Below are 19,292 nucleotides of genomic sequence, written 5' to 3'. Positions count from 1 at the left end.
GAAGAATAAGAATAAGGAAAGGACTGTGAGCTTATTTGATTGTTGATTTGTGCACTGTGTGCTGGAAAGTGAGTGGAGAAAATGAAGGTGTGCGTTTTGGACACTGGGTGTCCTTTGTCTGTCTGTAGTTGAGCTGATCTTCCACATTGGTTAACAATTGACAAATATGTAAAAGAAAAACAACTAACAGAACCCACTGAACTGACCAAATAATGACAAGAATCATGTAGTACTGCTATGAAGAGGACACTGACTTTGCATTATGAATGATCATGAATCCCCCAAGGTTAATTTTCTCCAGGGATGCTGGTGAATGGAACGTTTTCTAACTGGCCATACCTCCATGATAGTGTTAATAGACTGTTAATTTTGCATTGATCAGCTTGAAGTTGCACCTTTTTTAGTATGTTTAAGCAATTTTTAATTCTTTATGTAATTCATAAATATTATGTATTCTATATTATGTATACAGTCAACCCTCGTTTATCGCGGTTAATCCGTTCCAGACTCTGCCGCGATAAATGAATTTCCAAAGTAGGATTCTTTATTTATAAATCGAATATTTTCGCAGTTAGAGCATAGAAAACCTGTTTACGACCTTCTAAATACAGTAATCCCTCCTCGATCGGGGTTGCGTTCCAGACCCCCCGCGATAGGTGAAAATCCGCGAAGTAGAAACCATATGTTTGTATGGCTATTTTTATATATTTTAAGCCCTTATAAACTCTCCCACACTGTTAACATTATTAGAGCCCTCTAGACATGAAATAACACCCTTTAGTCAAACGTTTAAACTGTGCTTCATTACAAGACAGAGATGGCAGTTCTTTCTCACAATTAAAAGAATGCAAACATATCTTATCTTCAAAGGAGCACCGTGAAGAGCAGATAATGTCAGAGAGAGCGCTCGCTAAGAAAAGCAAACAATCAAAAAATCAATACGTGCTTTTAAGTATACAGAAGCACTGCGATAAAGCGGCATTTTGTAGAGGAGCGTCCTATCTTCTAGGCAAACAGCCACTGTGTAAACAGCCCCCTCTGCTCACACCCCCTCCATCAGGCAGAGAGAGTGAGAGAGACAGAGAGAAGCAAACAAAACAAGCGCCACGCGGGAAGCATATCTTCTATCATTGAGGAGTTTTAGTTAATATGTAATACATGCTCTGATTGGGTAGCTTCTAAGCCATCCACCAATAGCGTCCCTTGTATGAAATCAACTGTGCAAACAAACTGAGGAAGCATGTAACCTAAATTAAAAGACCCATTGTCCGCAGAAAGCGTCAAACCAGCGAAAAATCCGTGAGATATATTTAGATGTGCTTACATTTAAAATCCGCGATAGAGTGAAGCCGCGAAAGTCGAAGCGCGATATAGTGAGGGATTACTGTAATATGTATTTACCTCTTTTTCTGACACCCGCTGCACAACCAACCTACTTGGAAGAGGGTCCACTTTCCACTGCCTTTCCCAAGATTTCTTCCACTTTTTCGCTACAAGGGTCTTTTTGGGAGGTTCCCCTTGTCTTCTTAGAGAGTCAAGGCTGTCAAAAAACAGGGCCTGTTAAAGCCCATTGCGGCACTCCTTGTGTGATTTTGGGCTATAGAAAAATAAATTGAATTCTATTGTATAGTTTGTAATTTGATTTTACCTGTAAACTTTGTATTGTGTTGAGCTCAGTGAAGTGTGCTATACAAAAGTAAATTGATAATTGAAACTGAACTTCTACTTGTTATACATAGGTACACTAATGACCATATAGGCATGCCCAGCATCCATTTATTTTTATACTTTATTTTTTATTTATTAACTTCCAGTTAGTTATTTCCAGCTATTATTCCAGTAAATCTCTATCATTATTTTTAAAATAATGCTGAAGAGATAAATATAGCTGCCGTCTCAAAGGAATACGTTTTGCCTCATAAAATAATACTTAAGTGGCTGGTTTCAATTAAAGTAAATGTCCTTACATAGTTCTTGGTGATCTTTTATTACTAGTTTGTGGAATACTACAAGGCTTGTTCTCCACTACAGGAGCACAAACATTGTTCATTTTTTCTCATAAAAAAGTCTGCAGATGGCCATTGTCATCTTTCATCAAGTAAGCCCCCCACAGAAACGCTAGCACACATAAGAAACACCACATGTGAGATTCAGTCTGTTTAAAAGTATTGTCAAAGGTTATTAAGCTGAATAATGCCACTTGTTTTGATCTTAACAGTTTGAAAACCACAGCCATGCTTTACAGTTTCTTTATTTTAGTATGCCAGATAAAACCGGTCCTCTCCTAATGTTGTTTAGGCATTAGGTAACACTTTCTGGTTTGAATATTTGAGTCCATTTTTAATATACATCTATTAATGCAGAGAGCTTTAAGAAGTCGTAAGGGTCTAATTATACTTCAGGCAGAAATTAAGTTTGACTAATAAAAATGGATGTGCAGTGACAGAAAGCTTTTACGTTCTGCATTTTCTGCATGATGAAGTGAACGGGCATGATAATATGCTATCGAAGTTTGGTGGCCTCAGGTTGATTAAAAAAAATTAGATATACAGATTAGTAAATAACATATTTTGAAATAAGTTTGTAAATGTTGAATAGTCTCAGCTTTTATTACTTAGTGAAGAATATTTCTGCTATTATGTTTTTTTTTTTTTTTTTCCCATCGGCAATTGAGTATGAATCAGCCGGCACCATTTACAGATGATTAGAATATCATGATGAAGAAATGAGAAGAACACAAAGAGCAGAGAGGGCATCAGAGACAGCTAGTAAGGCTGTGTGTTAATTCATTACCCGTTATTTTAATTTACATTGCTAAGATCACCCCAGGGTGAGAGCAGAAGCCTATGATGGTCAAAGGGTTACTACATATGATCAACACCCTGATGTACACTGATCCTGGTGAAGACAGGTAGAAAGATACGAAGTGTGAACCTGAGTAAAGTTTGGTTAACATTACCATCAAACCTAGTAATATACTGTAGTAAGTTAGGGTTACAGTATGTTGTTAAAGTGCTAGGATGATTTTAACTTAACTCCTCAGTTTTAGTTTGACCTAAAGTATACAGTTTCATAAAAGTAAAAATCAAGCCAGTGAAGTGACCATCCTGCATAGTATTTGGATTCATGTCAAATCATCTTCTGGATTCTGACTACATTAGCAGGAGATGTCAGCTTACCTAACTCTTTAAGACCAGGCTTGTAGTTGACCTGTATTCCAGTAGACAATTAAAAGAACTCCACCAAATATGTAGAGTAGCAAAAGAAGGAGACTCCAAAGAAAATAAGCAGGGACACACGAGCCAAAGCCAGAGCCTATTGCAGTATTATAGGGCAGGAGCCAACCCTGCGTGGGGCACCAGTCCACTGCAGGGTATACTCACAGTTAAAAGGCAACATGGGGGAAATTTAGATATTGGAGAAAATCGGAGTTTTGAAGGTTCCTAAAGTCCTACTGTCTACCACATTACTTGGTAGCTTAGTCCAAGTGTCTACGGTTATCCATTGTCAGAGATGGCTGGGGTGGCGACCCGGCTGGGACGCCCAGGAGGACCAGAGGAGGGCTTGCACCTTCCCCAGACTATGTGGGGGCGACCGCCCTGGTACTGCCAGGGGGTGCCCCTATGCCTTTGAAGCCCTGGACCTCAGCATTTCCACCACACCCAGAAGTGCTGGGGGGAAGAGGAGCAGGTACACCTGGAGTGCTTCCAGGGATACAGCCGGCACTTCCGCCACACTGGGGCGTGTTGGTGAAAGATTGCTGGGAAACACCTGGAGCACATCAGGGTGATTATAAAAGGGGGCCGCCTCCCTCCATTCGATAGCTGGAGTTAGGTGAGGAGAAGGACAGAGCTTGGGTGGAGAGGGAAAGAGGCGGCCTGAAGAGAATTTGGGGTTGTTGTGGTGCCCTTATTGAGTAAATAATAGAAATATATATAATAAAGAAAGGCATTTGTGTTGGCCAGGACTTTGGAGAAGTATTTGGGGTTGTTGTGGTGCCCTTATTGACTTGTAAATAATAGAAATATATATAATAAACGTGTTGTGGGTGACATCAACGTGTTCACCTGTCTGTGTCCTGGCTGGCTTCCACATCATGTAAAGACAAACCTCTAATATTAGTTTGTGCAAAGTGTACACTTTAGTTTCAAACTGTGTCCCCATCTTCTTGTTGAACTTGTTTTAAAGTAAGTCTTCATCCACTGTATTAATTCCTTTAATAATTTTTAACACTTCAGTTATGTCACCTCTAAATCTTCTTTTGCTTAAAGTGGAAAGGCTCAACTCTTTTAACTCTTTCCTCATAACTCATCTGCTACAGTTCTGTAATCCGCCTATTCACTCTTCTCTGGACTAGTAGGATTGACTACTGCAATGCGGTGTTCACTGGCTTTTCTATCATATTTGTCTTTTTTGTAGTCTAGAGACCAAAACTGTACACCGTTGTGTATATTGTATTGTATTGACCCCTACTTTTTACTGCACGCCCAACCTACCTGGAAAGGGGTCTCTCTTTGAACTGCCTTTCCGAGGTTTCTCAGATGAGGCCTCACTGGACTTTTCTATCATATTTGTCTTTTTGTAGTCAAGGCCTCACCAATGCATTATAAAGCATGAGCATAACCTCTAACATTCTGTTAGCTTTCTTAATGGCCTCTAAATATGGTCTGGATCAAAATAACCAAAACCTAAATCATCAAAACATTTAAAACACTTCTTTGCTTCACTCTGTTTATGAGCAACCATACAATTAGCGGACTCTTTTCCCAAGCTTCAGGATTCTGGCTACTGAGATACTAATTTCTAATGAAGCCAGTTCTTCTGATTTCCACTGATCTTGGCAAATAGAGTAACACAAACCACAGTTGTTATTATTAATGAAAACTGTAAATAAAATGAATAAAGTATTTTGATAATTGAAATAAAAATAACAACAACAACAACATGTATTTATATAGCACATTTTCATTCAAACAGTAGCTCAAAGTGCTTTACATAATGAAGAATAGAAAAATAAAAGACACAGTAAGAAAATAAAATAAGTCAACATTAATTAACATAGAATAAGAGTAAGGTCCAATGGCCAGGGTGGACAGAAAAAACAAAAAAAAAACTCCAGACGGCTGGAGAAAAAAATTAAATCTGTAGGGATTCCAGACCATGAGACTGCCCAGTCCTCTCTAGGCATTCTACCTAACATAAATGAAACAGTCCTCTTTGGATTTAGGGTTCTCACGGAAGGACTTGATGATGATGGTCACGTAGACTTCTGGCTTTTAATCCATCTCTCATTGTTGGAGCATCATGATGCGCAAACCACCACAAAGAAACCGGAAAAAGAAACAGAAGAGAGAGTAGGGGTCAGTATGGATTTTAGAGCCACCATGAATAGTTATTATGAAGAATTGAACATACAGAGTATCAGGATTAATTTAAAGTGTAGTTATAAAAATGCCATGTTAAAGTAATGTGTTTTCAGCAGTGTTTTAAAGTGCTCTACTGTATCAGCCTGGCGAATTCCTATTGGCAGGCTATTCCAGATTTTAGGTGCATAACAGCAGAAGGCCGCCTTACCACTTCTTTTAATTTTTGTTCTTGGAATTCTAAGGAGACACTCATTTGAGGATCTAAGGTTATGATTTGGAATATAACGTGTCAGACACTCCGATATATAAGATGGGGCGAGATTATTTAAGGCTTTATAAACCATAAGCAGAATTTTAAAGTCAATCCTGAATGACACAGGTAACCAGTGTAACAGGTAACATCAAAACTGGAGAAATGTGTTCGGATTTTCTTTTCCTAGTTAGGATTCTAGCAGCTGCATTCTGCACTCGTTGCAAGTGATTTATGTCTTTTTTGGGTAGTCCTGAGAGGAGTGCGTTACAGTAATCTATACGACTGAAAACAAACGCGTGAACTAATTTCTCAGCATCTTTCAATGATATAAGAGGTCTATCTTGCTGTCCTAGTGATCTGATTAATATGCGATTTAAAATTCAGATTACAGTCAACAATTACCCCTAAGCTTTTTACCTCCGTCTTGACTTTTAATTCTAATGTATCCAGTTTATTTCTAATAGCCTCATTGTATCCATTATTGCCAATCACTAAGACTAACTAAACTTCTAGGTAACTGAAAAACAAAAACTAAATTGCATATTTGAAAAGAAATTAGAATAAAATGCAATTAGAAGTGTGCTGTTTCTCTTTTTAAATAAACCAGTTGCTGGTAGCCGCATGTTGATTGTTCCTCCTTTTTGCCTTACTAGCTATGCACTGTTTTGCATTTGTAGCATAATTAGAGAAATGGTCATTGGCTCACTAGAAAGGACACGTTTTTAAACATGGATACAAAGAAAAAAATTATTCAGAAATAGGTAAGTCTTGTCTGGGAGAACTTCAAGTGTAGCATAGACTGTAACAATAGCAAGACCATAACTGAAGTAGGCAGTCACGTTTGTGGAGCTTAATTAAAGGAAGAACCTGACAAACTTAAAAGGAAACTTACATTTTTTTCAGAAAGATGTCCATAAAGAGACTGAGGCACACTAAAAACACATTCATACAGACAAGGTTAAACAATAAGCTACGCTGATGAACAAGCCTTCATTTCATGCCTGCAGAAAGCTGCTGTCTGTTCACCTGAGTTGATCGAACTCAAAAAGAAAGTGTGTAGTTCTGTGTTTTTCAACCTTTTCGCTGGAGTGGAACCCTGAGCGAATGGTTAACTTGCTCATGGAACCCTGTGCAATTATCCACCAGTATGTCCTATATCATGGGACTTTTTCGGCTGAATCCTTGGCTAGCACTCATGGAATTCTTGAGTTCCGTGGAACCCCGGTTGAAAAACACTAGTGTAGATCCAGCTATTTAGTGAATCAGGGATGTGTGGCTTACTTGCATTCATAACGTCCAGTGAAATATTACTCTAGACCAGGGGTCCTCAATCACGGTCCTGGAGAGCCGCAGTCGCTGCAGGTTTTTGCTCCAACCCAGTTGCTTAATAAAAAGCACTTATTGCTAAAGTAACACTTCTGCTTCACTTTAGTGATTTTGAGCCCTTATTGCTTTATTTTGTCATAAACAGCTATTTTAATTGCTCTTTATTATCAATAACATGCAAATGACAAGAGAGAGCAGCATTTCTCCATTTAGCTTATTTACATTTACACCTGTGTGTATTTATCTGCACTATTGGGTTTAATTAAATACTTGGAAGAAAAATTAAGAGAAAAAGGTGAAGGACTGAGAATTACTTAGCCTTCAAATCATTTGCATGATAGAAAAGGAAAGAAAATCTAGGATATGAGAATGACCTGACATAGCAGAGTTAATTTAATTTCATAGCTTGTTGGTGCTTTATTGGCAAGAATTGCTTTCTAAATAAGCAACCAGGTCAGAACAAAAACCTGCAGCCACTGCGGCTATCCAGGACTGGGATTGAGGGACCCCTGCTCTAGACCCAAAGATTAAAAGTAAATTACCTACTTGTTGAACTAATGGACAGGGCTAAAATATGAGTGAGATACATTTAACAGAATGTTCACAAGGTAACTGTCGGCGGCTCACTGTGTCTTCTATGTATTTTCCTAAAATCCTTATTCCTTGGATGTATGCCATTCATTTCTTGATCTTTATTGAATGTTAATTTTTTTAAGATAAGCCAGAAACTAAACTGAAATGATTCTCTGAAAATAAAAAGTAGCTGATGTGACTCACCAGCAATATACTCTGAAACAGAACCTGCACTGTGTACTGTATGCACCTGCTGGTTTATGTGTAATTGTTCTGTATATTACCTTTTTTCACTCTTGTTTAATGTATTAATTTTATTTATTTACAGTTATTTATCTTCTGCTACTATTTTTCATTTACTTCATTTATTTATACCTCGCCGTAACTACAGCACAAGAATTTCATTGTGCTCTTGAATTTTTTATAAGACAATAAAGATCTCTCTGCCTCTCTTTCTCAAATGGTAAATACTGTACTTAATAAATGTAAACTAGAAAGAACTGAGAGGTAAAAGTAGTATGGAAATAAAAAAAAAAACCTAAAATGAAATAACAGTAATATAAACAACAACCACTGCGAGAAAAGCACTGCTGAGAATGGCTCTTAAAACATTCTGGCTCAGGGTTGCACACTTTGCTCCATTTCTCTGATCACTCATTGGAAGCAGGTCTGTGTTGCTCGGGCAAAAGTTATAAATAACACAAGCAACATCAGTTCTCACTTGACTGAAGTAAATGCAAGTGAACATTCCAGATCTTCTTGCCCATGATTTGGTGATTTATTCCATTGTTCCAAAATGGTTGGGGATTTCTATTTCAAACAAATATTTTTTACTCTTGTTCACATTTCATGCAAAATAGTTTTTGGAAAAAAAATAGCTTCAGTTCGCAGTAGGCTGTAAAATGTATCTCTCTAGTAAGTTTGAAAGTACAGTCGGCCAGGAAGGGCTGGTAATTTCACAGAACCTTTATTGAAAAAGAAAATGTTCCAAATAAAAGAGGTTAAAGGGTTACTTCCTGTAGATAAGACAATCCTATTCAGTTGCTGTGAACTGCTTTTTCTCAATTAATAGGTTTCTAACATTTAAGAATTCTAATAAAAATGCTAAGTTTCACAGTGACAAACTGACCCATAACAAGTTGTGTGCTGCAGCCAAACGGACAGCATAGTGAAACTGGTAAAACTCTCATCAAGGATGCACAAACCTGTCAAAATCATGAACATAAAGGTAAAAAAATAAGCATTCTCTTAGTATAATGAAATAAGATCATATGCCAAACTAGTCAAATTCCACATGCCACAGCTATCATCCAAGTTTTTTACTCTTTTACTGAAAGAGATATTTGGAAGATTTCTTTCAACAGCACAAACAACTTGGTGTTTAAAATCTGATGATTTCACTTTACTAGTCTTTAAATGTTCAAAACTGGTACTGTAATTCTTTGGCTGGAATGAGTACTCTGTGCATGGGCACACTGAAAAAGCTGTGCTGTCAATCCTGTCCCAGACATGGAGTGTGATATATTCCTTAAATTGGATATAGGCAGTAATATGGAACAGCATAATTAATATAGTATTAGTAAAGTAACAGTGCAGTACAAAATGATACAGCATTTATATGCATATCCCAGAGTAAATAAACAGTAAAAGACAAATCTGTCTGGAAAGGTATAAACTTTGCCATAACATTTGCAAATCCAACTAATACAACTGTAAGGGCCAGAAGCACTGGGCACAAGGCAGAAACTAAGCTGGAACAGGGTGCCAGCTTCATGATGGTGCCCATTCCTGCATATGCCTGGAGTTTCTAACACCCTGATTAGAATCTACTCTTTACTTAACAGGCACATCTTCGGAATGCAGTAGAAAATGAGGGAGAATACCCCAGAAAACCCCATGCAGACACACCACCCATTATCAGTGGCTGGGCCAAGATTCCATGCCAGTCTGTACTATCCACTGTGTGATGGTGTATAAACATGACTGGGGAGTTCAAAAAAGCTACAAACAAAGGCTACAGGTATTAATATCCCACCTATTTAGTTCCATGTAAAATACATTTTAAGTAGAAAACTTTAGAAGAAACGAGTGTCTTCTGTCCACGTCAATAGTGTCTCCTGTGGACGTTCCACTTGAATTAAAAGTGGCGTAAATAAGAACGATACGATACACAGTCTGTTAGACTTAACAGTAGACAGCTTTATGAGGGTACACAGAACCCCTTGCCGTTCTTTTGCTTTGTAATGTTTGAAAAAAACACCCGCAGTCGTCGTCCGTTTGACTCGACAAAGCTGTAAAACGTTTTATCACCGATAGAGCCGCCGCTTCTGGTCTGGAATGCGCAAGTCCGCTTCAAAAATGAGTTTGGAAAGCACGAAAGAACTCGCAAACGGTAAAGTTACCATCACACACAAGAAGCAAAGCAACTGGCATCATATATCCATAGGAAAAAAAAAGAAATGTTAATAATCCACCCCATGCTTAAAGGTTTCCACTTTTTTGTGTGTTTCTTTTCAGATTGTTCGCTGATGACAAAAGCACAGTACAATTGTAGAGGATTTGTATAGGTAATGACAGCGGAGGGAGTTGGATGTACATCTCATTCGAGCACGAGAATGACTGTTTAACGACGGTGTGCCAGGAGGGCGTGTCAATTATTTAAATAAAAATGGCATTCGAAGGGGAGTATGCTGAATGTATATAAAGCACGCTTTTCCTCATAACATTCAGATCCGCTTTGTGCGACATGGTGATTCAATGAAAAGGGGAAATCTGTAAAGAACAGATTAAAGTATTTACACCTAAGTAACGGGACGTTTTAGGGAACTTTTTTTAGCCTGTTAGTACAACCTGCGCCTGAGAATTGGAATGGCAGAGGTGGGTCTCTTTCACGGGCCACTGGAAGTAGACATTGCAGGGTTTTCGACATTGGCCGACTCTCCGGGTGTTTTGAGCGACCGACTTGGACAGATCGAAGGAAGGCTGCAGAAAGGATCGAATAGCGATTTCACCCACATGAATGGCATTTTAAGGCGACGGCAGCTTTACTGCAGGACGGGGTTTCATCTCGAGATTTTCCCAAACGCTACCGTACACGGAACCCGTCAGGACAACAGTCGATACGGTAAGAAGACCGCCAGGGATTAGGACCGTGTAGGTGCGTTGTATTAGCCATGCGTGCTTCCGTTATTGTGAATGACCTGTTAGAGTGATTAGTGGCAACAGTGTAATGCCGGCGGATAATCACTAAACAAAAAAGGAGTGAGGACGGCGTTTAGTGCGAGAAAGGAAAAGAACGTCAGTCCTTTGCAGGTAAACTAAAACGTTTTGTGTCAGCCACTGAACTTCCACCAAACCTTACTGCTTATGCCGAACAGGTCAGGATGGCATACGGAGAAACGTGTGCAAAATATTAAAACTGAGAACAAATACAAAAGTGACGGTGTACCATAAAGTAATAAGTACTTTCCAACATCAATTAACAACTTTCTCTTCTAGTTGCACGATGGAGTGACGTCCCATTCAGAGATGACTTCGTCCGTATATAATTTCAAGAATTTAAACACTAATGTTTTACTTTGTGTAAGTGTGTGTGTGGGGTTAGGGGTCTCTTCCTCAGAGTTATTATTAAACCATTTTAGGGAGCATTACGAACTTCAATAATGCTTAATTAAGAACGAGTGCCTGACTTAAAGGCAGGTTCAAATGAAAGTTCAGATATAATACACCAGTGCTGGTTCCATTAAATGCTTTGAAACACCGAACAAGAAGTTAATTCTTTCTGTGATGTATCACTTTAAAAAATTAAGGAAATTGTTTTATAGCAAATCCAAAGCTCCTTCTACAAAGAGTGTATGTGTCCTCTCAGTGTCCAGGGTGCCTTCCTCCACAGTCCAGTGCTAACCTGTTCATTTCTGAAACTCCTTTTAAAATTGGAATTTAAATCCTTGAAATATTTGTTAAAACTCTTCTACTTGATCTTAAACATCTGGCATGGGTTAGTATTCCACAACAATGATTACTTTGGAGATACAATATTTCTCATTTGAAACAGTAAACAATAAATTGCTTAAGATAGCAGAGGGGTTAGTTCAAAAAAATATTTAACAAGGCACAACCCCATTTTATTTTCTTTCTTTTCTATCTTTTCTATCCCTGTTACAGGATATGGCACCTTTAGCAGTCATTAGTAGCATTTACGCAGTTGTGCCACATTTAAACAAATTGTCAGACGTGCTGTATTGTTAGTTAGCGTATATTTGTGTGACACCTTTACTCAATGCAGATTACAGGTTCAGGAGGATGTGTGACAACTGATCAGAGATGATTTTTACACTTGGAGTACAGGCAAGTTAAGCAAACTCCTCAGTGTCACACCACAGGTTTGAATGGCGAACTCCATCATCAGCCTTGAAGTTTAAAGTCCACTGCCTAAATCTGATCATGAATATGGTTGTTTATTTTATTTAGACCTTTCATTATGAGCACCAACCTAAGGTGCACTGTATTGTCAATTTATAGCATTTACAAATGTAACTACTCTTATTACAAGAACAGCAACTTATTTATTCCAGGTTACAGAGCTGAATTAGTGCAATCTGAAATACCTTTACATATTTAAGTAATCAAAAAAATTGCAATACTTTTTAAAATAATTGAAAAACTATAGATTAAACATTATTTTTACAGACACTGACTTAAATAACTTTTAAAGACACTTATTAAATAAGTGGTATTCATTAAACATAGCTCCATCTTCTAGAGCTCTTACATATATTGTGTAAGCAAGTGAAGACTTTGAATTCTGAAATAATTGTGTGCTGGTACAATAAAAGGTTCACGTGCAAAATTCTTTAGCAATTATAATTATACTTATAGTAATAATAATTCATTACATTTATGTAGCGCTTTTACTTCCTCTGTCCTAAACTGGAATTAAGAGGCTTGACGTGGATGAATTCACATAAAAGGGTTGGCATGAATCCAGAGGTAGAACTAGGAGATGAATAAAGCAACGTCTACTTAAATGATACCCAGAAACCAGAAGTAGCAATGTGTTCTTTATTTGCCTAAAGCATTGTTATGTTAAAATAGTTCTAATGAAGGACAGAAATCATTTGTGAGCATCATATGAGGCAGCCTGGTTTGCAAAATCATGCCAGAGAAAGACTAATGAAATAGAGAGGTTGGTTACAGAGAGAGAAGCTCTATTCAGTCTGGAGCACTGGCTTGCCTCGATGTTTGCCATATACATTTCTAGCTTGATTAAAATATTGGGAATATTCAACAAATGTGATCATCTAGTGCAAATTTAGAGGTTCAAGCCAAATTAATATGTAAACTTTTTTATCTTGTTTTATTTTTAACTCACAAATTAAAACCATTATGACACTTTGGAAAATAAATATGTTATATTGCAAATGCAGGAAAAAAGTAGTGATGCTTTATTAAATTAAAGCTAGGTGAACTTGTCAAATGCAGTGTGACAGTCTGCCCTGTTCCTTTGTCTAGGTGTATTTTATTTACTTTTGGTATTGCATTAAACAATCGGGAGGTTACACATGTCAGAGAAAAGGATACACGGTCTGTGCAAATCTTTGTTTGCATCATGCTATGAGAATTAGGTGAGCAGGATATGTTCACAGTTGCTTTTATCAATTCATTTGTTATCACATAGCATGTTTTACATACTGCAAGCGTGTAAGATATTTATTTTTAGAAAAATCCACATTATGCAGACTTGAGTATGAAAATGCAATCTGTTGTTTGCAGAGCTAGATGTATATGGACAGTACCCCTTAACGTCTAAAAGAAGCAGTCTACATTTTTCTCTATTCTATGTGCATACATATCAAAGCAAGTAATGAGCAAGGAATATTTTAAAGCTGGATGGTCCTTGCAAATTCCTATGAGCTATCGCAGACTAGTTAACTGGTATTCGAATCTTTGTGGTCACAACTTTAAACATTGTGAAAGGAACGCCTTCTTCACAGTGTGGAACTAAATGTCATGGTGAATGCATGAAGAGCAAAGTCCTGTCTAAGAAATCACAAGTTTACATTAAGAAAAATTAAAAAACAAAAAGAAGCTGCATGAATTTTATGTAAGGATGTTGTAGCTTATATTCCCTTGTTAAAAACATGCTGCCTTAGGTCGCATTTCCTCACACAGCTGCATTGGACAGGGATTTCTTCTACTCGGTTCAGGCAATTGGCAAGTCAAGAGTACAGTAACAGCTGGGGCCTCGGTGTAAAGCTCGCTCCTCGTACCACTTATGTAAATGGGAGGAAGGGGACGGGACGGGCCTGAAGAAGGCCTGGAAGGGAAAGAGCGTGAACACCTGGCCATTTATTTCCAGTTTGACAAAGTGCCTCTATGTCTTAATGCAATTACTAAAATTAATGGGCATTCGGGGTGTCATTTTGTACAGTATTTATAGTTTTATATAGCAATGATTGCATTCACAGGTTTATAAAACAGTTATACATGCTTTAAAAAGTAGCAACAATATGGATGGACAACAGTTTAAGTAAACATGCACCATGGCGTGATATATGCCGGGGACAGAAATACAAACACAATGTAATTTTGGAATGGCATGCCAAGATAGTTTAGGACATCACTGGTTATTTAATTAGTGTGGAACAGACAGGAGAAAGTGCAATTGACATATAAAACAACAACATTTTAAACTCCTATTTGTGCAGTTTAGGTCAAGTCTTCTGTCCAATGATGTCCGTGTAGACAAAGCACAATGTCGGAAGCATACATTTTTGGTTTTGGTGGTCAGTGTCTTAAATAAAGAAAGTAAAATCTGTTAATTGTTCAGCTGAGGAAGTTAACAGAAATAGAAACTGGCAATTTCTAAAACAAACCCAATTCCAGTAGCTGTGCTGCCATCAGAAGGTAATAGCATGTAACTCCATCTTAGTTTGTTTGTACATGCATGATGTCGGACATGTCAAACATGAAACTAACATTGGACATTTAATAGAACTTGCCTCAAACTAACCAGAATAACCTGAATTTAAGTTTGCATGTAAGGAGTTAGAAGTGTTGAACTCATTTTCCTTTACTAATTATTTCCTAGACTACATTTTCATGCATGCAATGATATGAAGGAAATAACAAGTGTATAAACTAAATTAGACTTGGCAATTGAATATACTTATTTAGTTTGGTATTTTAAGAATTATGTAGTACTTTATGGCAAAGTTAAAAAAAAAAAAAATATATATACATATGTAAATAGTTTAAACTTAATACTGTATTGTTTTTAATGGTACTATTATCTTGAGCTTTTAAAGAAATACATTTTAAGGAATGAAAATATACGATTATACACTTATTTCATAGTTTTTTTTTTTTTTTTTAACTACCGTATATTATATTTTGCATTTGGTCAGTTATTTCATATTTGCCCAAGTCCTAAAAATAGAACCAGATGGTTTGATGGCTGGGTATGCAGCATGGGTAGATTATGCAATTTAGAGCAGTATGTTCACATCAGGGAGGTGCAAATGGCTTCAGCATCAAAGTAGTCATGTTACTAGAGTGGCAGGTGGCAACTATCCTGCTGAGGTCTATAACAGACAAGTCAAACATTTAATCCATATGTCATGTTGTGTAACATTTTGTGGACTTCTGTCATATTGGTAATATGATTGAATTTTAAAATTTGTGCAGTAATTTGAACCAGAGTATGAAGTCTTTCGTCACAAAATGTGATATCCTAGCGCAATCACAATATGATTAATGCCACTAATTGTTATATTTACCATCAGCCAATCAGTGTATTCCAAACATCCAGGATGACAGTTTCAGGTTTCACTCTTGATGGCATTCACTAAGTGCTTTATTTACGTTTATGAAGTTAACTAATTACTTATTTATTGTTCATTGTTGTACTCTGCTGGCATTTCCATACTTCCTCTTGTGTGTGTTGACATCAGCTCGCCAACTGTAAGCCATCACAAGCTCTGCTAACCCACATTGTTTGCTGTTAAAGCTGTTAACGTATGCAAGCAGATGGGTTGCAGTAGCTGAGCTGTCTACTCTTTCCTGATCTGTTTGTGACACTGCTGATGCTGTTTTCATGATGTCCTTTTGTGTGTGTTTTAAAATAATTTTGTTCTTGCTTGTGCCTCCTATTTGTCTTTTACTTTCCAGTTATTCCATGTTTTTGCTATAAGTACATCTCTTTTAGTCTTGTATTATTACATTTATTCTATCTTAATTTTTAAGCTTTATTTGTTCCATATCTATGCATAACAGAAATGTATGACAATCAAACATAAGTTTCAGTAAAACAAAACTACAAGATTTGAAAAATCTATTCAACCAGAAAAACAAGCAATCCCATATATCACAGAAATAATAAAAATCTGTAATCATAAACCACACTAAAACCTTATCTTCACCCAGACCAGATAGTTAAATAATAATAAAAATAGTGGGTCACTGTTGTTATAGAACCTCATCTATATATTTAATTCACTAAGGCAAGACAACCATGGAAAGCACGCCGGAAGGGGCGTGGATTCACTAAGCCGCTGACAAGTGAGACACCTATGGCACACGCAGGAAGGAGCCACACCCACCAACTCCAAGACCATTGGATATGACGGCAACTCACAGAGCCACGCCCACCAACTCGGACGCGACGACACAGAAAAACCGGCGTCATTTATATTCGTCTGTCGTAGAGGTCACATACAGCTCCGACCCACGTTGACTGTTAATAGAGGCATGTTTCTCGCAGAGGCGAATCGCCATATGCGGCGTGTAAAACTGTTTGCGAGGGTATCCCATGGGATCCTTAAAACGTTCCTTTACAACTGAGGTTAAAACACAATGAAGTGAGCAGTCTTTAAAAAATGAGTTTTCGGTTACGATGCACGACCGCGTGCACTATAGCAAACTGTTTTACACGCTACATACAGCAATTCGCATCCGCGACAAACATGTGTCTTCTTAGATACTACTGCACTTTGTACACACCCCCCTCCCACCGTGGTCGGGTGTCTTGGTGGATTATATATAGAAAGGCAGCCAAAACCGCACAGAGCAATGAAAAGTCTACGTGAGTCACAGGTGCATCTGGACTGTACAAAGACGACACATGAGCAGGCAGTGTATACTGAACGAGAAATCAGCAGACTAGCATGACAGAGGGAGCGGAGTGGATGTCCTTCTCCTCTCCTCCCATTCCACCTGAGTGCCGCACGGACGATTGTGTGTTGGTTCGTTCTGTGCATTGGTTAAAACCCAATGAAGGAAACAGTCTTTAAAAACCAATAAGCCCTGTGCCTCTGTTTCATTACCGTCTCACCTGCTTCAATAATGCAGGCCCCGCAACAGGCGATCCGGCGGCGTCATTCCCATGACCTGCCGGGCAGCCAACCGGGTATCCAAAGTCTTTGGGTTCAGGGGAGTATGGTTACAAAGCTGAAACTTAAAGGAATTGATGGAAGGGCACCACCAGGTGTGGAGCCTTTCGCTTCATTTGACTCAACACAGGAAACCTCACCCGGCCCAGACACGGACAGGATTGACAGACTGATAGCTCTTTCTCGATTCTGTGGGTGGTGGTGCATGGCAGTTCTTAGTTGGTGGAGCGATTTGCCTGGTTATTTCCGAAAATGAACGAGACTCCCGCCTGCTAAATAGTTACACGACCCAACAGCGGTCGGCGTCCAAATTCTTAGAGGGACAAGTGGCTTTCAGCCACGTGAGATTGAGCATTAACAGGTCTGTGATGCACTTGTATGTCCGGTACTGCACGTGCGCTACACTGAATGGATCAACGTGTGTCTACCCGGCGTGGGTAAGCCGTTGAACCCCATTCGTGATGGAGACCGTGGCTTCCAATTGTTCCCCACGAACAAGAAATTCCCAGTAGGTGCGGGTCATATGCTCGCACTGATTACGTCCCTGCCCTTTGTAAAGCTCCCCATGGTCGGGTGACTTGATGGATTATATATAAAAAAAAAGCAGCTGGAACTGCAAAGAACAATGAAAAATCAATGTGGAAACCGACTGAGGCGGTGTTTGGAAAATTAACAGTCAACGTGACTCACAGGTGCGTGTGGACTGTACACAGGCAGCGACTCAGGTAGGGAGTTGGGGGCGGGCAGTGCGTACTGAACGAGCGCCGTTCAACCCCGTCCTTTGCTTTGGAAGGAGAAAGCGCGACGGCGCTTCTCCGGTTTTCAGTCACGGACAATTGTATGTTGGTTCGTAGCGTGCATTGTTGCAATGTTACTTTTCTTGGTGGTTTATTAAATTACAGATTTTTCAAATGTTTATTTTTTCCTCTGTGCTTAAAAATCATTTAAAAAGCGGCCTGATTATGCGGCGTATGCCACGCCGCGGGTTGGCTAGTATTAATTAAAACAACAGGACCTTAGCAGTAACACAGGCATTAATGAAGTCTTCCCAAATTCTAAAGAATGTCCGCACAGTTCCAAAGAAGAGGTTTTCTTTTTTGTTTTTTTTTTAGTTTAGGTAATATTAAATATCATTTTATCATTGAATTACAGTATGGAGGGGGTATTAGGATTCTTTTGATTGAACAGTATTAGTTGACCCACTAACAATGTAGTGTAAAATAATAGTCCACTTAAGTTAATCAGAAATAACATTGTGACTGCTATAGGAGTACAGTAATCCCTCTCTATATCACGCTTCGACTTTCGCGGCTTCACTGCATCGCGGATTTTAAATGTAAGCATATCTAAATATATATCACGGATTTTTCGCTGGTTCGTGGATTTCTGCGGACAGTGAGTCTTTTAATCTATGCTACATGCTCAGTTGGTTTGCCCAGTTAATTTCATACAAGGGACGCTATTGGCGGATGGCTTAGAAGCTACCCAATCAGAGCATGTATTACGTATTAACTAAAACTCCTCAATGATATACGATATACTTCCCGTGCGGTGCTTGATTGTTTGCTTTTCTCTATCTCTCTCACTCTCTCTTTGACATTCTCTGCGCCTGACGGAGGGGATGTGAGCAGAGTAGCTGTTTGCACAGAGGCTGTTTGCCTAGAGTATACGGACACTCCTCTAAAAAATGCTGCTTTATCGCGGTGCTTCGGCATACTTAAAACCCCAAAAGCACGTATTGATTTTTTGATTGTTTGCTTTTCTCTAGCGCTTTCTCTCTCTGACATTCTCTGCTCCTGACACGCATTCATTGAAGAGGAAGATATGTTTGCATTCTTTTAATTGTGAGAAAGAACTGTTATCTCTGTCTTGTCATGGAGCACAGTTTAAACTTTTGACAAAAGGGTGTTATTTCATGTCTAGAGGGCTCTAATAATGTTAACAGTGTGGACGAGTTTATAAGGGCTTAAAATATATAAAAATAACCATACAAACATATGGTTTCTACTTTGTGGATTTTCACCTATCGCAAGGGGTTCTGGAACGCAACCCCCGCGATCGAGGAGGGATTACTGTATTTGCAATGGTCATAAATCCTACACTATCCGATAGATCTAAAAAAACAAAAAGAAAACTTTTACCAAAAGGACATTTTCAGCTAAATTACAGCATGTTTAGCACACATTAAAGAAGAATGATTGTTGAACATTATCGAATTGCACTCCTTATCTGAGATATTAATAGAGGTCCTTCTCCCAGCATTACTGAATGTAGTTGAGCAGTGAGCACCATGGCAATAATTGATAAAGTCTGGAAATGCTGCAAATATTCTTTTCATTGCTAGTTAAATCTTTAGAGTCTAACTATTAGTAATAGATTAGGTAT

At 38.4% G+C, this 19,292-nt stretch overlaps 1 protein-coding gene across 2 annotated transcripts in view; it reads left to right on the top strand.

The window, feature by feature from the left end:
- fgf16 (fibroblast growth factor 16) overlaps positions 1-19,292 on the top strand; it is a 162,770-nt gene that overhangs the window by 71,705 nt on the left and 71,773 nt on the right. The window contains exon 1 of one of the 2 annotated variants that reach the window (XM_039765746.1): positions 10,236-10,642. The exons of the other annotated variant lie outside the window; for it this stretch is intronic. Coding sequence (XP_039621680.1) covers positions 10,387-10,642 — 256 coding nt within the window. The 5' untranslated portion in view covers positions 10,236-10,386. Of the gene's footprint in view, positions 1-10,235; positions 10,643-19,292 lie in introns of those variants that run through there. 2 annotated transcript variants of the gene reach the window in all.

This window comes from Polypterus senegalus, chromosome 10 (assembly GCF_016835505.1).
Source record: "Polypterus senegalus isolate Bchr_013 chromosome 10, ASM1683550v1, whole genome shotgun sequence".
Lineage (NCBI taxonomy): Eukaryota > Metazoa > Chordata > Cladistia > Polypteriformes > Polypteridae > Polypterus > Polypterus senegalus.
Note: the sequence above shows the minus strand (reverse complement) of the source record. Positions and strands in the feature narration are given on the sequence as shown.